General features: G+C 38.5%; 1 protein-coding gene across 2 annotated transcripts; it reads left to right on the forward strand.

Annotated features, from left to right (window-relative positions):
* The first annotated feature begins 338 nt into the window (after positions 1–338).
* Positions 339–12,851, forward strand: LOC117966099 (uncharacterized). 2 transcript variants are annotated; one of them, XM_059013582.1, is made up of 11 exons: positions 339–974; positions 1,059–1,147; positions 1,636–1,783; positions 4,730–4,812; positions 5,121–5,286; positions 5,612–5,738; positions 6,104–6,213; positions 6,308–6,414; positions 8,181–8,301; positions 9,001–9,157; positions 11,146–12,851. In XM_059013582.1, the coding sequence occupies exons 1-11, from the start codon at positions 920–922 to the stop codon at positions 12,479–12,481; spliced, it is 2,499 nt and encodes an 832-aa protein (XP_058869565.1). In that variant the 5' UTR covers positions 339–919; the 3' UTR covers positions 12,482–12,851. The 2 variants fall into 2 exon arrangements, with proteins under 2 accessions (XP_058869565.1, XP_058869566.1); XM_059013583.1 differs by having other exon boundaries at positions 340–974; positions 8,184–8,301.
* The last annotated feature ends 8,100 nt before the right edge of the window (positions 12,852–20,951 follow it).

Below are 20,951 nucleotides of genomic sequence, written 5' to 3' on the forward strand. Positions count from 1 at the left end.
CATTAAATACACTACTCTTGTGTATTTACCACAGAGCAATGAAAACAAATTGCTTCTTTAAATAGTGAGATATTTTTTGTTATTTATTTATTTTATTAATGTTCTATAACAAAACATACAGATCAGTCCAAATAGTACAATGGAAATACACTGCTGTATTATTATTTTTAAGAGCCTGGGGGTGTAATTATTAGGTATTTTGATTAGTCATTATCTATGCTCGGGTAGTTCAATTCTTAGAGTTGGCAGTGCCACCATTCATGGTATTCTCACATGACGTCACCATCACCTGACGGACATTAAATCTGGATGGAAGTGCACTACACAGGTTCTATTGTGAGCAGCCTTGAAACTGGAAACCGCCCCCATCGAGATAACATTCTACCATTAAGAATGCAGAAGTTTCACAGGGTCACACATGACTTCATATCCTCGGACGTCCTTCAGTTTTACCAACAGTTTAGAAACTGCGCTAATATAGGCATGCATAACAATTAAACAAATGTCTTACGAAAAGATCAATTTTATTGGCATAATTGACATTAAAATGTATCTGACCTGGGTTTTAGGACACAAACCAATCTGGTCGTTTTAATTAAGACCCAATAAACATAACATTTCACAACACCGCCACAGTTTATATTACTGATTTGCATATTTTGTCACTTCTGTGTAAAATGTAACAGAACACTATCGAAAGAAATATCTTATCCTCACCTTTCACATGACAGACACGGAAACGGTTCGTTGTGCGCTTTGCATACATGCTTTGCTAACCAAATCCAGTTTAACTCAATTCGAGCTGAGAAAGAACTGTTAATTGAGCGATTGATGCCCCAGGTTGATTGGGGTAATTTTTAAATATATCATTTATCCTCTTTGCCGGCCGTCACGGTGAGTTGAGATCGTTTTTCTCAAGATGTCGGGGAACATTTGGACTTCAGTATTTTGCTGTCATCACCGCAAAGACAAAGGTTTCGGCTAACACCGTTTATATTTTTTTTCTGTTGTTTTTCGAAGGCTTTGCTTACAGTATTTCTGCACGTTTTGTTTTACAGATGTATCGGAGGAGACAACAGCGGTTCAAAATTGGTCTGAACAGGACAAAAACAAACGAACATTTCTTACAATGGACGTTAAGGGCAAGGTAGGGCTCCGAACTTGTGGAGTTTTGTTAGTGGCATTTTAATAAATATCACTATAAAACCCAAACTGTTTAAGAATTAAACATACAAGCTAGGGAACAAATGTTAGCAACTAATTAAGATTATTTTAGACTATATATTAACAATTTTCGGGCAAAAGCTATTCATCTGTTTAAAAAGAAAAGTAAACAGTACAGGGAATAATAGGTCCACTGCACTGTTTACTTGTCTTTTTAAACAGCTTAAGGGCTTTTGCCCGAAACGTCATGAAAATACGATTTTTATACTTTTAAACCTTTTTGCGTACTTTTTTTTTTTCTTCTCATATGTAATAAAGTAATCTGCATCATTAACCCTTGCTTTACAGTGTCTGATCATCCCAATGTAAGCACAATTGAGCAAGGAAGCATTTAAACACACGTTTTCTATAGTGTTGTTTTTTATTTATTTATTTATTTATTTATTTATTTATTTATTTATTTATTTTTAGAACGAGGCGGTTGTTAGTCAAGTAACGGGGGCACACGTAAACGCTGGCTACCAGTCTCCCGAAGGAATCAACATCTTTGAACAGAAGGAAACCCAATCTGTATCACAGAGTGACGATGTTGAATCGGTGTACCAAAGTCGAATTGCAGGTATTTTTAAATATACATTTTTGTTTATCGAGTAACATGGTTAGTAAGAAATGTACCACAAAAACGGTTGGAAAAAGTTGATAAATGTAGTTCTCTGCAGGAGTTTAGTTACGTTTTCTTTGCTCCGTACAGTAGCGTTTTATTTCTATACCGAGATTAGTTTAAATCGTCTAATTTAGTGTCCTCCTCCATACGAAGCTATAGAGCCATAAGGTTTGTAGTAAAAACACAAAACAAATGTTAAGTTAATTGTATGTATTTTTTTGCAAACTGGAAACAATCAATTTCTCAAAAAAAAAAAAAAAAACAATTCACGACTAAGACACAATGAGAAGTCCACCTCAAAGTTGCAGAAATTAAAAAAAAAAAAAAAAAAAAAATTACGAGATCTAATGTATTGCATCTGATAAATAGTTGAATACTATTTTCTTAATGGTGGAAAAATATGATAAAGATGGAAAAGACAGAAAACAGCATAACGCACCAGAATGGGCACTTAAGTGTTTTCTAAGCGGAAGTTGTTTAGGCACGCGTGAGCAAGCTGTGTACCACTTTTTATCGGAGTCCCTGAAAATAACACTACACTAGCATGACCAGTAATTAAAAACCTGTTCAACCAGCTGACCAGGATATACTAGTTGTAGGGTATAAAACACGGAGTGGGCCTGGATTTCCTTAAGCTTTTAGGAGCCGGACCCTTTCTCAAAAAGTTTAAGTCCAACGTAACGTCAGTGACAGTAGTGCATTAATATAAAGGATAATTGGCACTGCCTTCTACTTACTTACCTGCAGAACTTTAATCTAACACCAGTTCTTTTTGCACTTCATCAAAAAGCAGGTCTTGAAAGCTCAGATTTACATTTCCCAAAAGTAGCAGGGATGGAAATAAGGCTCCCATTGCATAGCAGTTTGATCCACTCCGAGTTTAATAACACGCCTGAGCTTGTCAGCTATACACTGGCTGATCAACCTTGTATTAAAACCTAAATTGGGTGAAACTGCAATGAGAGTTGTACTTTATTTCCATCCCTGAGTTGCCACCTGCAATTACTTCACATTCAGTTTAGTTTTCCTTTAACTGCCAATAATTAGGATTAGGATAATAAAAGTACATTCAAAATGACCTGCCACTATTTAATGAAACATTAATTGTAAATGGTTAGCGTTTTCACCAATTCCTTGAAATAGTGTGCAATATAACTGTAAACAGCATAGGCTACAGACGTGCTCAAATTTGTTGGTACCCCTCCACAAAAAATGAAGAATGCACAATTTTCTCTGAAATAACTTGAAACTGACAAAAGTAATTGGCATCCACCATTGTTTATTCCATATTTAATAGAAATCAGACTTTGCTTTTGATTTTTTATTCAACATAATATTGTAAATAATAAAACAAATGAAAATGGCATAGACAAAAATGATGGGACCCCTAACCTAATATTTTGTTGCACAACCTTTGGAGGCAATCACTGCAATCAAACGTTTTCTGTAGCTCTCAATGAGACTTCTGCACCTGTTAACAGGTAGTTTGGCCCACTCTTCCTGAGCAAACTGCTCCAGCTGTCTCAGGTTTGATGGGTGCCTTCTCCAGACTGCAAGTTTCAGCTCTTTCCATAGATGTTCGATAGGATTCCGATCAGGACTCATAGAAGGCCACTTCAGAATAGTCCAATGTTTTGTTCTTATCCATTCTTGGGTGCTTTTAGCTGTGTGTTTTGGGTCATTATCCTGTTGGAGGACCCATGACCTGCGACTGAGACAGAGCTTTCTGACACTGGGCAGTACGTTTCGCTCCAGAATGCCTTGATAGTCTTGAGATTTCATTGTGCCCTGCACAGATTCAAGGCACCCTGTGCCAGGCGCAGCAAAGCAGCCCCAAAACATAACCGAGCCTCCTCCATGTTTCACTGTAGGTATGGTGTTCTTTTCTTTGAAAGCTTCATTTTTTTGTCTGTGAAGGTAGAGCTGATGTGACTTGCCAAAAAGCTCCAGTTTTGACTCATCTGTCCAAAGGACATTCTCCCAGAAGGATTGTGGCTTGTCAATATACATTTTAGCAAATTCCAGTCTGGCTTTTTTATGTTTTTCTTTCAAAAGTGGAGTCCTCCTGGGTCTTCTTCCATGGAGCCCACTTTCGCTCAAAAAGCGACGGATGGTGTGATCAGAAACTGCCGTACCTTCACCTTGGAGTTCAGCTTGCATCTCTTTGGCAGTTATCCTTGGTTCTTTTTCTACCATTCGCACTATCCTTCTGTTCAATCTGGGGTCGATTTTCCTCTTGCGGCCGCGCCCAGGGAGGTTGGCTACAGTTCCATGGACCTTAAACTTCTTAATAATATTTGCAACTGTTGTCACAGGAACATCAAGCTGCTTGGAGATGGTCTTGTAGCCTTTACCTTTACCATGCTTGTCTATTATTTTCTTTCTGATCTCCTCAGACAACTCTCTCCTTTGCTTTCTCTGGTCCATGTTCAGTGTGGTGCATACAATGATACCAAACAGCACAGTGACTACTTTTCTCCTTTTAAATAGGCTGAATGACTGATTACAAGATTGGAGACATGTGTGATACTAATTAAAGAAACTAAATAGTTTGAAATATCACTATAATCCAATTATTTATTATCTTTTCTAAGGGGTACCAACAAATGTGTCCAGGCCATTTTAGAATATCTTTGTAGAATAAGCAATAATTCATCTCTTTTCACAGCTTCTTTGCTTTATTCTATGACATACCAAAGGCATGCAAGTATACATGATAAAATAGCTTTTAATTTCATCACTTTTCAGGAGGAATGAAGCATTATTTCAATGAGCTGTAAGGGTACCAACAAATTTGAGCACGTCTGTATGTCCAAACCTCACGTTTGACCACAACTTTGAATAGGGAGCAGTGTGTGGACTTGACACAGCTTGGCATTAATTTGGTATTTGTTGATTTAGTTTTACAGGAGCAGTTGAGTTTTGCTGAAGCAAAAAATAAAGAACTATCCATGCATGTGGATCTACTGAATTCTTCTTTGAGGGTAAGTGCTGGGGGGATATGCAGCCGAACCAATTGATATTAAGTGTGCATGTGTATTTTCTTCAAGTTGCATAAAGAAACTTCCATGGCATTTGACCTCAGTAGTTTTTACATTTGCTTCACAGACAATGACGCTGAAGGTTTTGAAATGAATCCTCAGGGCTCTTAAAGAAGGTTATTTCTTTATTTTGTACAATTTGAGCCAAAAGGGCAATATGTGATTTAGCATAGTCCTCGCAGACTAAACATGCATAACAAAATTTAATGTATTCATTTTTTCAGCCCTGTTTACTTTTATTTCATGTGTAGGAGACTGGTAACAGTTCCCCAATAGCGGGGATGGGAGAGGTCTCTCTGAGCGAGTCTGTGAGTGAGTCGGTGAAGCAGCAGTTTGAGGCTGCGGAGAGGGAGAAGAAGGAACTGAAGATGAGAGTGAGGCAGGCCAACGAGAGCGTCCGAGATCTCAAACACGAAAGTAAGCCTCCTTTCAAAGCCTTTTTTAATCTAGAATCTGTGCTTCATCTTTTTTTATTAAAACCCAGGATCTCAAAATTCCTTAAGGCTTGTTGTATATCTGCTATCTAGAGGACTTGTTGATTTGTACTGGGACAGCTAGTTTCACAGATCTAATCTTGGGTTACCTGAATTAACATTGAGTAGTCCATGATTAGTGCTAGTCTGGTTCTGTGACGCTAGCTGGGAGACCAGTTTCCCGCTAATCTAGACTGTATTTACTCTGAAGACTGTTGCCTTGTGCGCAATATGCATCCGTATAATTTTCTAACCACTTGTCGTTCCAGTTGCTGTTTTACAGAAGAGGCTGCAGAGTGTAGAGAACCCCCACCCCCCTCCGTCTCACTCCCCCACTCCTCGGCCCCCAACCCCACCTCCTCCTCCTCCCCCTTCACAGCCTCTCAACCCCCTCAGGTAAGCACGTATCCCTGCAAATGGAATCCATTCAATGACAGATGGTTTTTCAATGTTGAAATTAGTTTTGATTGTATATTATCACTGGGTGATGTAGCTCCCCAAGTGTTAAATTGTTAACAATCTGCTAATGATCCCATTAAGTGGCATGTGCACATGCGGATTAGCATGTGTTGCTGAACCTTGCAGAAGTGTATGACAGTGGTTGCATCAGGTACAGCTACAATGCTTAATAATGTTGATGCTACAATATCCTGCTGTGTAACTTAAGTTGTGAATGTTGCGCTCATTTAAAGAATGCCACTGGTTACAGCCATGGTGAAGGAGGTGTGCTACAGACAGACATTTTACTATTTCTTTTATAGGTCTTTGTTTTCACTAATTCAGAAGAGAAAAGAGACTAAAGCAAAAGACTCCATGGAGTGTTTCGAACAGCAAGTGGAGTTGAGAAGTGTTTCATCAGAGAGTCAAATTGGTACGTTCCATACTCCTTGGTGCACAAGTCCTGGGTAAGTTGTTGGCTGGTTTTGTGAAGTGCTGAAAACCTAACCTGGGAACTTTTCCTGCAGGTGAATCCTCCAGCTCAACCTCCCCTCAACAAGCTCCCGGCATGACGGAGATGCTGAAGATGATAAAGCATGGAGTTTCATTGAAGCATGTGACTTCCTTTCACAAGGTAGGATACAAAATTATCATTTCCCTATCTGAATTTTAAACCTGCCATTGAAGTTGCTTGTCTGGAGAATCCTACAGGTAAGTGCTGGGAGGGAGAAGAGAGGATTAACAGAAGACAGATTGCAAACCCCATACCACAGTAAGAGAAATGTAAACAAGGCAAACAAGTGTGATTTGAAGCTTCCTACTCAAAGTTTTATATCTCCATTATATTTCACAGAATTATCTTCATACACCCCTGGCTGTACACTGCACTCGCAGGATGCTGGTTTACTGTGACTTCCAGGGTTTAAAATGCATACCAGTGGTCAAAGGACATTCTCTTACCTTGCCCCTAGCCTTTGGAATTATTTGCCACCTTTCGTCAGACAAGCAGGGTCTCTGCCTGTTTTTTAAATCTCGTTTTACAGGCATCTCTGAAAAGGCTTTTCTTGGTACATTTCCTTAAGGTTGTGAATTGATTTAACACTGGAACCGCCACTTGGGTCAGTGTGACCCATGCATTACAAAACATGTCGTGTTGTGGTTTTTTTTTTGTTTAACGTAAGATATTCTATTTTTTTGTAAATGCAACAAACATACCTCCTCCTAGGATGTGTTTTTTTAAAATTTTTTATTTCAAGCCTTTCTTTGTTTGTAGACTGACTACGAGACAGAGATTGCTATGATTGTGGATTTGTCAAGATGCAAACTCATTGAATGCCTATTGCTTATTTTTCAATGTACCTTTTGTTTTGTTCCACAAATGCAACTGGAAATATATCGGAAGGAAATATTTAATCTTGAAAGTAGTCATTTTGATTGGAATATGGCAAGCTGCACACAGATGCATACAGCAAACTGAAGTGGCAGATAAGATAACAACTTATGTGCCTGATATGAAACGTATGTTATATATTTATTTTTTATATTGCTTTTAGAAAAAAAAAAAAAATTCGGTTTTACAGGTTTTGTTTATGTACCAGTTTACACAATAGTGTGCAATGGAACTGCGTCTGTGTTTACAACACAGCTCCTGGATGCAGGCAGTCAGCTGGCAGACACGTACGCTCCTCCATAGAGTACAATGCAGCCGTCATACCGGAAGTAGTGTTATATTTTATTTTTATGTAGTATTTAAAACAATGATTTTGGTTTTCCAGTTGTGTGTACATATACCCATTTACAACTGTACACGGGTAAATACCCGTTTCTTTAAGTGTGTATTTTTTTCACTGTTTGTAGTCGGGCTATTTATGCGCTCATTTTACAAGTAAAGCCTTTTATGTTTAATTTTCCATTTAAATACGGTGTTTCTGAAATGCAAATATTAGATATGATCACGAATAAAACTTTTCAGTTGTATCCAATAGTTTGTTTGTTTGTTTGTTTGTTTGTTTGTTTGTTTGTTTGTCTTTCGCTTTCATAACAAAGCAGTTTAAAAATGTATGGGTCAAAGTGACCCATGTGGCGGTTCTAGTGTTTTTAAATAGCTCACAGACTACAATGCTTATTAATTTTAAACCATTATTTTTCTTTAATCACATTTGCTATGCTGAAATGTGTTCAGTGTTTTTGAGAGGACCTGGTCTTAAACTGCTATATAAGTGCAATGTTGTTTTTCTAGGCATTTCTAATTCCTGACAAAATGGTGCGAATGCCACTTTGCAGTCAATGGTTTTGTGTTTTAAAGGTTTTTCTTTGCCTAGTAAAAGTAATTAACAAATGAGTAGAAGGCCTTTTGCCTCGGCGTCCGTTCTAATTCAGTAGCTGTTGTTTTTGACGAAGCAGTCCAAAGACGACCAGCTGGGCTCAGGGAGGAGTTTGAATCTCGTCGGAGAAGGTGTGGAGCCCGAACTGGAAGGGATCTTGAGGAGGAGAAAGCAGAGTACAGACAATTATATTTCAGGTACGGTGGATTCTGATTTATTTTAATGTGTTGATGAGTTTGGCTCTATGGTTTCAGCTCTCCAACCACGGTCTAAATTATTGAATTGAACCAATGAAACCTCCATCCAGGCTCTAAAGTGAGCGGGCTTGGCTGTAATATTTCTCCTTTGTCACCCTCCACTTTATCGTCACGTTGCAATGTCCCGGCCAGAATATATACCAGGAGTAAATGGGGAGAGGCTCCAGAAATCACTTCAGTATATTACGTGGGCTTTTTCAGCATTATGATAATTAGGCCATGTCACATGAAAGTCCTAATCAAGCAATATAGTCACATTGACGACTTTGATTTTCAGAATATATTTTCTTAGGTTTCTTAGAGTTAACACAATTTGAAATTCTTAGATGCTAGAAAATCATGTAATGGCAACAAGAGAAAATAAATAGATGCTAATTTTGGAATGAGTTTCAATTTGTATGCTACACTGGGTGATGTGGACTCTGCCTCAAGTCCAAAGGAACTCTTATCATCCCCATTAAGAGGAATCTATGCATGCTGATTCTGTTACAGTAACCTTGCAGAGGCGTGAATGGCGTTGGCTACAGCAGGTCATGTTGGCTTAGTGAAGTTTAGAAGTGAGAATGTAGACAGTAAAGATGTAGAGAGGACAGGAGAAGAGTCTGTTTGTGCAACAGTTTTAAAACTCTCTGGTTTCAGATGGCTCGCTGGACTCTTTCGATGTGGATTCAATGGGACGCTCAAGTAAGAACAAGTCTCTGGCGATTGCAGCTATAAAGAGAAGCCCTGGTAAGGGCAATCTCAGCTTCCTCTGCAGGGGGTCTGGGGAGGAACAAGCAGACGGGAGCCCAGTCAGGTACAGATTCTGGACCTCCTGCCACACTTTGCAAATGTGAATATGTCTTTGTGCAGAACGTCATTACGACTTGCATTTTGGTGGTTGAGGAAGTTTGGAAAATTACCTTCTAAATGTCTTATGTTTAATTTGTTCACTAGGTGCGATGCAATAGTGTTGCAAAAGCAGACATGCTAACTAGTGTTGGAAATCGAACCCTATGGAAATAATTTAATCTCCTCTCTTTTTTTTGCTGATGGTTACAATTTATTAATCACGTGGCCCAGCATCTGCTAGTGAAAGCAGCCATCCCTTCAGTGTGCCGCGGCTGCAGAGATGCATTTCACATTGCTGTCATTTTGATCAAAACTTTACATGACTTTGCATAGCCACTTAGATTTGCATTATCTTCAGTGAATATAACTTTATCGTCATGTTTCAAAACAGTACATTAGAGGTAGCCGACCCTTTCCTTCAACGGAACTTTCAGCAGCAACAACTCTGGTTCATTTTGCGTCTCCATACTTGAATATGTATAATCTTTCATACATGTATGTGGATTTATTGTTACTTACTGCCCACATAGCAACCAAGATATGTAGAATATCTTTCATACATGTACAGGCCTTATCAATCTACATACCACGTCGCAACCAAAAATACATTGCATACTGCTCAGAGAAGCATTTCGCCCACATGGATTGCCCAGCAGCACTTGGAAATGTATTTATTTTTATTTGTAGTAGGTTTTATTTTTTAATGGGAATAGGGCAACATGAATTGATTAACCATTTCCACAGTTTTTTCCGTGTTTTTCCGGTGTTTATTGGCTATCCACCAATTTAATTTTTTTTGTATTTGGTGTTTTATCGGTTAAAACCGAAAATCAGAAGCCCTAATTATAAACAAACGTACCATTTGACTTTGAACATTATAAATACTTTTGTGTACTAATAATAATAAAAACCAAAAAATAGTATTTATATTAGTTTATCTCTGTCACCTGGGTGGCTATTGCCAAAGTCATTGACCCAATCTTTAGGAGTGACTTAACATTTTCGGCATCTTTTAAAATAGCTTGTTGTAGTAAAAGCGCACTGAAGTAAACTGCGGCTACGTCTCAGTGTGAATGTGACGTGAGTGTGTCTCGTTCACCAGAAGCAGTTGAACAAGTAATTTACTAAATTTAAAGCAAAATTGCCTGTGTTTGATTTTATATATGATAAGTGTATTGATTTGGTTATAAACAACCCAAAAAAATCTGCAAATGTAAAACTAAAAATTCTCTGCATATTCCGCAACAAACCGATTCCTAGGATCTCTGCTGATTTGTTTTGAACAATCATTGGTAAAGTGTGCTGAGCACAGTGTAGAGAACTCGGGTATTGCCCCATGCTAATGCCAAGACAGACGGCTACAGATGGGACTGATTTAAAATAAAATATGTATAAAATACATTAACAAAGCAGGTTACTCTTGATCCCTGCATCATCATCTTGTGTTTGTTCACGGATGCATATTCTCTAACTTTTAGTAGCAACAACACAGATTATGTTCTTGACAGCAAGTTAATATTCGATTTCATTGAAATATCGATTTGTTATTGCGGGGTCTCGATCGATAAATAATTTGATTTATTATCGTTACAAGCCTAATGCTAACCTGAAAACCAAGCTGGGAAACAAAACTCTTTCAAATGTAGTTAAATAGCCTTTCATAGCCACAGTACAGTTTGAGACCTGAGCTATAAACTATTAAAATACTCAAAATATGGACATTTAGGTTCATTGTGCCTAATTAGGGTCACTTGTGGGTCTCCATCTGTCTGACGCACTATATGGTGAACATGATAACTACCTTTTAATTTTCATCAGTATTCTGCAACAGTATCATCCAGGTTTAACATTGGTTGTGTGATTGATTGATAGATGGCCCAAATATATTGGGCGACACACTCTCTGTAATTCAATCTAGAATGACATCTAACTATTTACACTGTTTCTTTTTAGTAAATCTGCAGAAGATTGTGATGATCCTAGAAGAGATAGCGCTGGGGATGGGGACAGTACCAGCAACATTATCCCAGTTGCATTTCCATTGGATATTGGCGATGATGACTCCCCTGCTAAATACACAGCAAGAATCATTCAGGGACAGCCTGAAGTAATGCTTCCAATGGAAGAGAAAGGTCCAGAGGTTCACACAGATGATGAAATCCTTGGGGCGATCCTCACTGATCTGATGACCACCTTGTGGAATCAAGACTCCATGGATCTTCAAGGAGATGGTGTGGTCCAAGAGGATGTCCACCTGGATAAGAAGGGAACCCCCAAAACCATTGAGGATGTACCTGATAAGGTTTTGGATTCTCCAAGTAGAGATCAACAGCAAGAGAACCATAACTGTGACGCATCTAAGGATTTGGAGACTCAACCTGTTATCAAAACCAGTTCCAAATTTGTAGCGGGGCAAGTGGCGGTACTTGCAGATGATCAAAGCCTAACAGTTGACCATGAAAAAGATGGGTTTCAAAATCCAAATTCAAACCAAGATGAGATGGATCCGCAACAAGGTGACCAAGGACTTGAGAGAGCCAATGAGGTGGACCTAGAGACTGAACCTTCTTTTAAGACTGATTGCTCTTCCAAAATGACAGCAGAACAAGGGGCGGTCCTTGCATGTGAAGGGCCTTTGAACCAAGTCGAGATGGATCGACGAGGGGACAACCCACTTGAGAGATATCAAGAAGTTTGCCTGACTGAAACCTCTAATAATATGAAGCTGGGGCAATTGAAGATACAAAATGACCAAAGCCTAAAAGATAATGAGGGCGACCAAAATCCAGCTTTGATCCAAGATGAGATGGGACCAGTTGTCGCTGCAGATATTGACCCTTGTGCCTTGAAGCAAGCTGCAGACGTCCTGTTGCACGGGAACAGCGCTGCTGAATCATCGATGGATGAGTTTGGCTCCCAGTCTGAACCAGCACAACTAAGCCCAGGACCCCATGCTCAAGGTCTTCGCTCTGCTGGCAGTACGGATGTATGGGATCTGGAACAAGACTCATCTGAAGAAAGCAACACTGAGAACCATGAACCATCTGTTGAAGTCCAGAGTAAAGAGCAAGCTGTTAAAAACCTTGCATCATTAGTTCTAGGTAGAGGAGATTTAGGTCCACCTACATATTCTAACAAGCTTCCAAGTGTCACTCTACAAGGGAATAATCCGAACTTGATCAGTCTTGAAAGCCAAGATAAGGACATGGTGAATAACACGATTTCATTCTCTCTTGACCAGGATGTACCTAAATGCAGTCCAACTGATTCAGAGATCTTCTTTTGCTGATCTCCAACTTTCCTTTTTTTATGTTTTTACAGCTTAACTGTTTTGTTAAGTATTTCCCAAGATGCATTTTAATCCAAGACCAGTTAGCCTGCCCCCTTTTTTCTTCTCCTGTTTCAATATGTGTAACAACTTGTATGATCCGGGCATGGACAAGATTTTTAGATCTTTTTTAATCCTTGACACAGATTTAATATATTGCATGTACACGCTGTATAACTTTGTACAACCTTTCATTGCATTGGAAACTTTAGGGTTATTTGTGCACTTTTAGTAGATGACTATTGTTAAATGTTTTGAATAAAAGTTTTTTTTTTTTTCATACAAAATTTGAAGTTACTTCTGCTATATGTTGAACAGGTTGCTAATGGCATTTTTTAAAGGCTTGGCTTATTTGACTGACTGTGTTTTCACACTTTGCCTTGGACAAGCCCAGTTATCCTGACACTGTAGATTTAAAGTCCTCTGCAACAGGTATTAGGATTCCACTTGATATTTTTATGTCAAGTGGCTCTACCACAGTGTGGTAGCAGCTTCAAAGTAATACTAACTAAAGTCTGGGGGATCTACACAAAAAGGGGGTAGAAAGGGAAAGAAATGTGTTGTACTTGAACATTTAAAAAAAACAAAACCTATTTGAAGGTCTGAATTGCGATATCTGTTTTGCTGCCTGAGCTGTAACAGAGCTTGAAGATGTCATTACAACCAGTATTGGGACAAGTATTCAAACTGTGCTGGAAATGCATTTGTTGGCAAAAATATTGAAAAGATAATGCAAAGGAATCCAATGCATATGATGACGTGAAATAAATAGCACCCTTTCATTTGTCTTTTTCTTATAATGGTGAATTTGACATGTTTTTACTGTATTATGGTATGAATTGTTATACTTTCAGCCAATTCAAAATGAATGAATATTCAAATGGGGAAAACCTGTTTTTCTCCCAGCACTAATTATAACCTTGTACTGCTGTAAGTAGTTGTTGTTGCTGCATGCTCATTTGGATGACAGTTATGGCTGAAACCACCAGGACTATCTGCTTTCTGCGTAGCAAAACCATGTATGGCTAACCTTGAAACCAGTGCAAGTATTTTATATAATACGTGTGTGTAATATCAATATATGTAAATAAATGTAATCATTTTCAGCAGATTAAATAAATATACTTTTGTTTTAAATGTAGGAGTTTGCCAAGGTACAGCTGTGCAATTGTTGGTGTGTTTTTCAGGAAATCTAATTTGAGGTTAATCAGAAGTGGTTTTGGCTTTAAAATCTTGGAGGTGTCACAATTGGAACTTAGGGCTCCAAGGTACCATACGTGAGTAAATTATAAATACAGATGTATATCTGTATACCGCTTTAACACAAAAATGCTCATTCTATTAGTCGACTTTTTCAAAATGAACTGGAGGGATGCTGCTCCTTATTGACTGGTTTCCACGGAGCTGTTTGGCTCTGAGGTTCTCGGACGGGTACATCTGTGATTCAGCTTTACATCTTTACAGCTTTAGATCGGGCTCTAAGCTCAGGCGCAATAATTAAAGCTGTCCCTGACGAGAGAGAAGCAGCAGGAGGGCTGCAGTGTTCTGACTTCAGCTGGGTCCTGTCTTTGTCTGTCAGCAACACGTTCCTGATTTATTTTCAGCTTGATTTGAAATGTACTCCAGCATTACTATTGCTACTATATATGGAATAATGTACATCCAACAGTGGTCTGCAGTGCTTTGCATTTACCTCTTCCTCTCCTACCAATCAAAACTTTAAAAGCAGTAAAAAGTGTCTGAAAGGAGTGCCGAAAGCTAGCTAAACTGTGCTATGTGCTAATATTAACCTTTTCATCCTATAATATGCTTTTAAAACAAGTTGTCACGACTAAATACCCTGTATCTAGAAGACACAAGGGTAAAGGCATACCTTGTAAGAGTGTGTGTGTGACAGAAGCCTCAAACTATGATCCCTGCCATTGTTCAGGAAACATTCATAATGTAGATGATCAAATTAAGCTTAGTGCCTGAATCTGCCACTAGATGTCACCCAAATACCATGCCATTAATTAAGTTACCTGATAAAATGTAACCTGTTTTGTTTCTCTCCAAAACCCCCTTTAAGTCAGTTCGATAAACTAAAATGATAATGTGGAAATAGCATCACTCTTGCAAGGGTCTATACATGTTTGGTACTACTTGCTATAACCTTGGGTAAGGTAGTCTAACATGCCAGAGGACCCTGCTGGTGCTTGGCCAGCCACCGGAGTTGCTAGTGTGTGGTGAGCCAAGGACTCCCCAACCAACCTACCCCCTACCCCCTACCCCACCCAGGCAGCGCTTGGCCAATTGTATGCCGCCCCCTGTGAACTCCCGTCCATGGTCGGCAGTGGCATAGTTTGGTTTCGAACTGGCGATCTCCAAGCTATAGGGTGGAGTGCCTTTATCGGATGCGCCACTCTGGAGCCCCCTTATTATCTTTTTTAAGATTTTCCTGGCCGCTTAACTGTACTGAGGTTCTGCTCTATAGTGTTTTTTTTTTTCAACATTTTTTCAGAATGTAAATATTTAAACTGGACCATATATTTTTTTAAAGCGTTTCCTCCATTTTTGCTACAAAACGAAAAACAAAACACCTTGAGAGTGCTGAAGAGGTTTCTTTATTGTTTTGGTTCTAGTTTTGTAAAATCAGCACTTGTTATACCTCTCTCAAAAAAAATAAATAAAAATAAGAGTAACTAAAGACTGGAGTAAACCTGGCCCAATGCTGCAGCATAATGCAGCCTTTACTGTAAGTCTAATAGTTGTGACAAAACTACTGCAGTGAGTTTGAACGACAAGAACATTTCAAATCTGAATAAAATACAAGGAGAAGAAAGAGTTATTGTTGATAGGAGGCAAGACAAATACCTTGTTTTGCACTCCGTTAAGAACCCTTGCGAATTTCAGCGGTCTCCTGGGTTTTTTAAAAATAAAACACATTTCATACAGATTTTTTTTTTTCTGTAAACCAAGTCTCTTCAAAGGCCCCAGCACAGGGAATAGGAAGTGAGAGTACATCACAATGGAGTTTTATTGAGGGAAATGCGACTGGATTCCAAGGAAAAGAAGACATAAAAAGGAAAAAATAAAATGTTTTTATTAAAGAAAAAAAATGCTGCTGCTGCTGCCAAATATGTTCATTGGCATAAAATTGCTTTTCGAGCATATCTGGGAAGAAAGGCTGTGGTGTTTACTGAAATACGCTGACTGCATCCAGACAGATTTATTTAAAGCATTACACATGTGAAGGTAATGCTAAAATATGTTACAAATGCGACAAGCTTAACATCAAACAGTCTTTAGATTTTTTTTCCCTTGAAGTTTCAAAGCACTTCATCAAATAAAAAGCCAGACAGTTTGAAAATCTTTTAGTTTAGTAAATTGTACCATGAAATTCAGTACCATTCACTATGCTGTCCTCCGGTTATTGGTTGTAAAACAACCACATTGGGAAGGACATTTACACAGTAAATCTTACCAATTTTTTAGGTAATTTTTCTTATTTTGCATCCATTTTTTTTTTACCATGAGTGCAATCTTTAAACAATGTCAGTATTCAGTATGCTGTTTAGCATAATGAGATGAATATGAAAAGATGATATTGTTTTTAGATGGAGCTCACATAAAAAAAAAGGATGCATAGTAGTTAAAATGCTCATGTGGGCTTACATAAAATTAGATACATACACAAATACAAATATAGCAATAGTCAATTTCTACAAAAATGGTAGTTCCATTAAAAGTGAAACAGTTTTTGTCCGTCACTTGGAAGCGTGGTTAAGTGATCCAAAAGGCCTACATAAGCTGTGAGAGAGTTGTGTGCAACTATTCAGCAACAACCATGAGAAATTAAAAGGAAAATCAGAAACTTTCACCCAGCAAGACTCACCTGCTTCCACTCAATCAATGCACCAGGAGCTACGCATTGTGGGTTTGAATAGCAGGTCCACACATTTTTCGTACAGTGAGTGTAAAGGATAGGGTGCTCTATCCACAAGTGATGCCATACCAGAATGCACTCTGTAATATTAGAAAACGATTCATTATTATCATCCAATCAGCTTCCAGCTTTAGCAGGCTTCTAACAGACAGTAGATGCCCGCTGGAACGTCGTTGCATCAACTGTGAATCAAACTTAAAATCAATCCACGCAAGTTCAGACTTTTTCATTTTGACTTTCTGTATTGAAAGCTCTGTATTGGACTTCAAATACTAAACAAAGAAACAATTGGTCCAAATTTATTTTATTATGCACCAAAACCAGCCAATCAATACTTCGCACTGATGAAAGCAACTGTCCCCACAACTGCCGAATCAGCCAATCAGTGCCTGTTAGCTCGACTGGAGCGCAGCATCTTTCAACAACAAACCGAGACACGGACAGTTCAGTAATATTGCTCCATTCCGATATCTGGCACTGTCCAGATAAACTATAAGCAACTCTGACAAGTAATGTTATTTTTTAAATAAAGTTTTTCTCTAATTATGTATGTGATTCTTTCTGAACATTTTTGGTACTATTTTCCTAAGACTTTGCTCAGCGGAAAGGTATCCGACAAATTCAAGTTAAATCTTGGTTTTAAGAACATAAGAACATAAGAAAGTTTACAAACGAGAGGAGGCCATTCAGCCCATCTTGCTCGTTTGGTTGTTAGTAGCTTATTGATCCCAGAATCTCATCAAGCTGCTTCTTGAAGGATCCCAGGGTGTCAGCTTCAACAACATTACTGGGGAGTTGGTTCCAGACCCTCACAATTCTCTGTGTAAAAAAGTGCCTCCTATTTTCTGTTCTGAATGCTCCTTTATCTAATCTCCATTTGTGACCCCTGGTGCTTGTTTCTTTTTTCAGGTCTAAAAAGTCCCCTGGGTCGACATTGTCAATACCTTTTAGGATTTTGAATGCTTGAATCAGATCACCGCGTAGTCTTCTTTGTTCAAGACTGAATAGATTCAATTCTTTTAGCCTGTCTGCATACGACATGCCTTTTAAACCCTGGATAATTCTGGTTCTTTGCACTCTTTCTAAAGCAGCAATATCCTTTTTCTAACAAGGTGACCAGAACTGAACACAATATTCTAGGTGAGGTCTTACTAATGCATTGTAAAGTTTTAACATTACTTCCCTTGATTTAAATTCAACACTTATTTGAATTTAAATCAAGTTTTCTTAAAGAAAATAATGAGAAAAGTCATTTTCTAATCACCTTTGGCTTGGGATGCATAACTCCATTCGCGGTTAATTACCACACAGTAGAATCTTCATCGACGGGAACTATCGCTATGTCAGAAACCTCAGAACTTTCATCCACCAATCAAGAAGCTCCATTGCAGGGCACTACCACCCTGTAGATGACAGAACATTCAGGTACAATGTCTAGCTTTAAAGGCGAAAGGAGGGAAAGTAAAAAAAGGTACATTAAAGATTAAATTAAAGATTAAAAAACGTTAGAATGATAAATATATACCAGCTTCTAATCTCAATAAAACTCTCAGGCATTCCCTGGTGCAGTATCTGAGCTTGTCTGCACCCATGTGTCTCTTGCATCATGGGCCCTTACTTTTCCGACACACTGTGCCGTTATTTTTGGACTCACCAAGTACATTGTACATTTAGCTCTCTGTGCTTTATCTCCTTAGTTTGGACCATGTGGTATTCAAAGACACATACAGCATGTACAAGACATTGCTTATTGAAGTAGACCACACATAGGATACTGTGTTCAATTCTGGTCCACACAACACAAAAAGGACATTGTGACCATGGAGAGAGTCCAGCAAAGAGCAACCAGACTAATCCCAGGTTGAGAAACTGAATTTATTTAGCCTAGAAAAAATAGGGGTTGTCACAAAGATAGAGGGAACTGAATTTGTTTAGCCTAGAACGAAGAACAATTAGGGAGTGGGGGCTTGATTGAAGTCTTTCAAATATTAAAAGAAATTGACAAAGCTACGTAAACTGTCTGATTCTGTAATAGATGTTAATCGCTGTCCTGACCGCACACACCGATAATCCATTGCAGTACCTTATCAGAACCACTCTGCTACCACTTTTTAATATTTGTTCAAAATACACTGTTGTGCCATTGCGAACGATATAACAGTAGGACACAGTGTAAACAAACTGGCAAGCCAACAAAAACGCAGGTGGTTAAAACTAAGAAATAATGCATTGAACAGACTTTCCTTTTAGTCTTAAAACTGACCATAATTAGGAGTAACTTTAATGAGTTTTTATTCAATCTTTTCAGGGCTCAAAGGGCACTTTCTGACTGATAGCATTGAGATAATAGCAATACCCAAAGAAAGCATGGTAATAGAGGAGAATGAAAGAAGGCTGTGTCTAGTTAAATGGGCTGTCAGTCTTAGTTATAATTAACATTTAATTAAACAAACCAGTAAAGTCACATTGACTCCAAGAGGTGGATTTACATAATTAACTTGTTAACCAAAGCTTGATGCTATCATCACAGGGGACCTGTCCTTTAATATATTCCAGGCCCTCCACTGGCCTCTCCACTGGGCAAGCGGTGCTCAATAAACTCTCCTCCAGAAATGCTACTGTCCACTTCTGTTTGTTTAATAAATCATTGAAATACATTAAGCACAAGGTCCCTCCGCTCCACGTTTCTGAGCTCAGCTAATTAACACAGGAAATATGTTGATAAAGCACAACGGCAGCTCTGTGAGCTGACGAGGACATTTTCAGATGCATGTTTTGTGTTTAATAAGCCAGGCCAAAGTGTGAACATCACATGGGATATTTACTAAGGAACACGACTTTGGAATATGGTTTTGACATTATGTCCACTAAAGGGACACTATTTATTATCACACATCTTTTAAAGAGCTGTATCGTTTGAATTCTTCCTAATATTTAATTGCTTACCTGTTTAAAATCTTATTGTGTGTGTTCTGTATGATTCTCTATTGTGGTTTTTGCTGAGATCATCATTTACCATGTTTAAATGCTACATTTCTGAAGTGAGGGGTCCCTGTAGCACGGTGAGATGAACCAACCCCAGATGATTTTACTCCTGAGCCTGCATGAGTGCAAAGGTCAATGCATGAGGGCTGCAGCAAAAATGAGCAACTTCATGCAACCAGCCTTCGAACCAATGATTGCATGAATCACCCTGCACACCACACGGTACTGCCAGTTCTAGCCACTGGAAACCTCTAACATTAAAAGTTATCTTCACCACCATTTATGTATCTATTCCAGTTATTGCTGGAGGGGAGTGCACATTGGTTCGCCCTTGGATTGACAGAAACATCCAGCTCCATTAGTGTTAAAGACCTATCTGCATGCAATAGGAAATCAACAACTGACCAGTGTTTCTTTATGATTGATGAGAAACACTCAACCCTCATTAAAAAGCTCCCTGTTATAATCTTTGCTCTAAAGGCTATAATAACTTGTTTCCCCGGTAGATTACGTCCTATTAAATCACGGCTCCTGAAATAAGCAGTGAGAGTGTTCATGTTTCCCATCAGATTGATGTGAAGAATATAAATGTCTTTCGAGTATTTTGTGTGTTCATTCGTTGCAATTATCTTAAAAATATATATTTTTACTAATAAATGGGGTACAGAATTAAAAATGAAATACAGTACTATACTAGGTTCAAGATAGCTCTCAGTTTTGCATGCCTTAAAGTAAATAGCAGGGTTCTAGAAAAAAATAGCATTATATGTCCCAGCGTGTTGCTACAACTGTTTAATTAACATACCTCTATAAGTTACACTTATAACTTTAAAGTCTGTTTCAAAGCTCTTTTCAAAATGTCTAGTGCACTGGGGTTTGAAATCTGTCCCCTAAATCACTGTTCCGTACCATATCATAGATCATTATTGCTATGTCACCTGTTTGACAATGTGGGCAATAATCCTTACACCATCAATGCACTAGAGCAGCCATTTTGAAAAGAGCTTTGAAATAGACTTTAAAGTTATAAGCGTAAGAAGTTATCAGAATGTTAACAATGAAAAGAAAAATGACAGGTGCGTTATTTAAACAGTTGTAGCAACACGTGGGGACGTGGAACGCTGCTACCTACTCTTTAAAGCCTATTCACACCAGACGCGATGAGATTTGTCCTGCGATAAAGTGATAATTTCATTGCGACACTACCTTTCACACCAGTGGTGACAGGCGCTCACAATGTGATAGGCAACTCTCCTCTGATTGGTCAGTCCCTAGCTACCGCGCGACACAATCTCAAAAATAGGCACCAATCATATTTTGTTCGTGTCGCTTCAGTGTTGCCCTGTCGCATTGCAGGCCTGCATGGTTCTTATCAAAACTACATGTTCTATTTTCTTTTTGTCGCACTACAGATTTGCTTGTCGCATCGCATCTGGTTTGAATAAGCCTTTACTTTTGGGTAGTCTGTTATGCTTGCATTTCCTAGGCTAACCTCAGCAAGGTCAAAGCATGCCACTGTCT

Source organism: Acipenser ruthenus, chromosome 46, assembly GCF_902713425.1.
Source record: "Acipenser ruthenus chromosome 46, fAciRut3.2 maternal haplotype, whole genome shotgun sequence".
NCBI classification, from domain to species: Eukaryota; Metazoa; Chordata; class Actinopteri; order Acipenseriformes; family Acipenseridae; genus Acipenser; species Acipenser ruthenus.

Excerpts from the sequence above, each read along its gene's own strand:
- LOC117966099 (XM_059013582.1), top strand. The coding sequence starts at position 920 with ATGTCGGGGAACATTTGGACTTCAGTATTTTGCTGTCATCACCGCAAA. Across the intron at positions 975-1,058 it reads TCATCACCGCAAAGACAAAG|ATGTATCGGAGGAGACAACA; the intron begins GTTTCGGCTAAC and ends TTTGTTTTACAG. Across the intron at positions 5,287-5,611 it reads CCGAGATCTCAAACACGAAA|TTGCTGTTTTACAGAAGAGG; the intron begins GTAAGCCTCCTT and ends TTGTCGTTCCAG.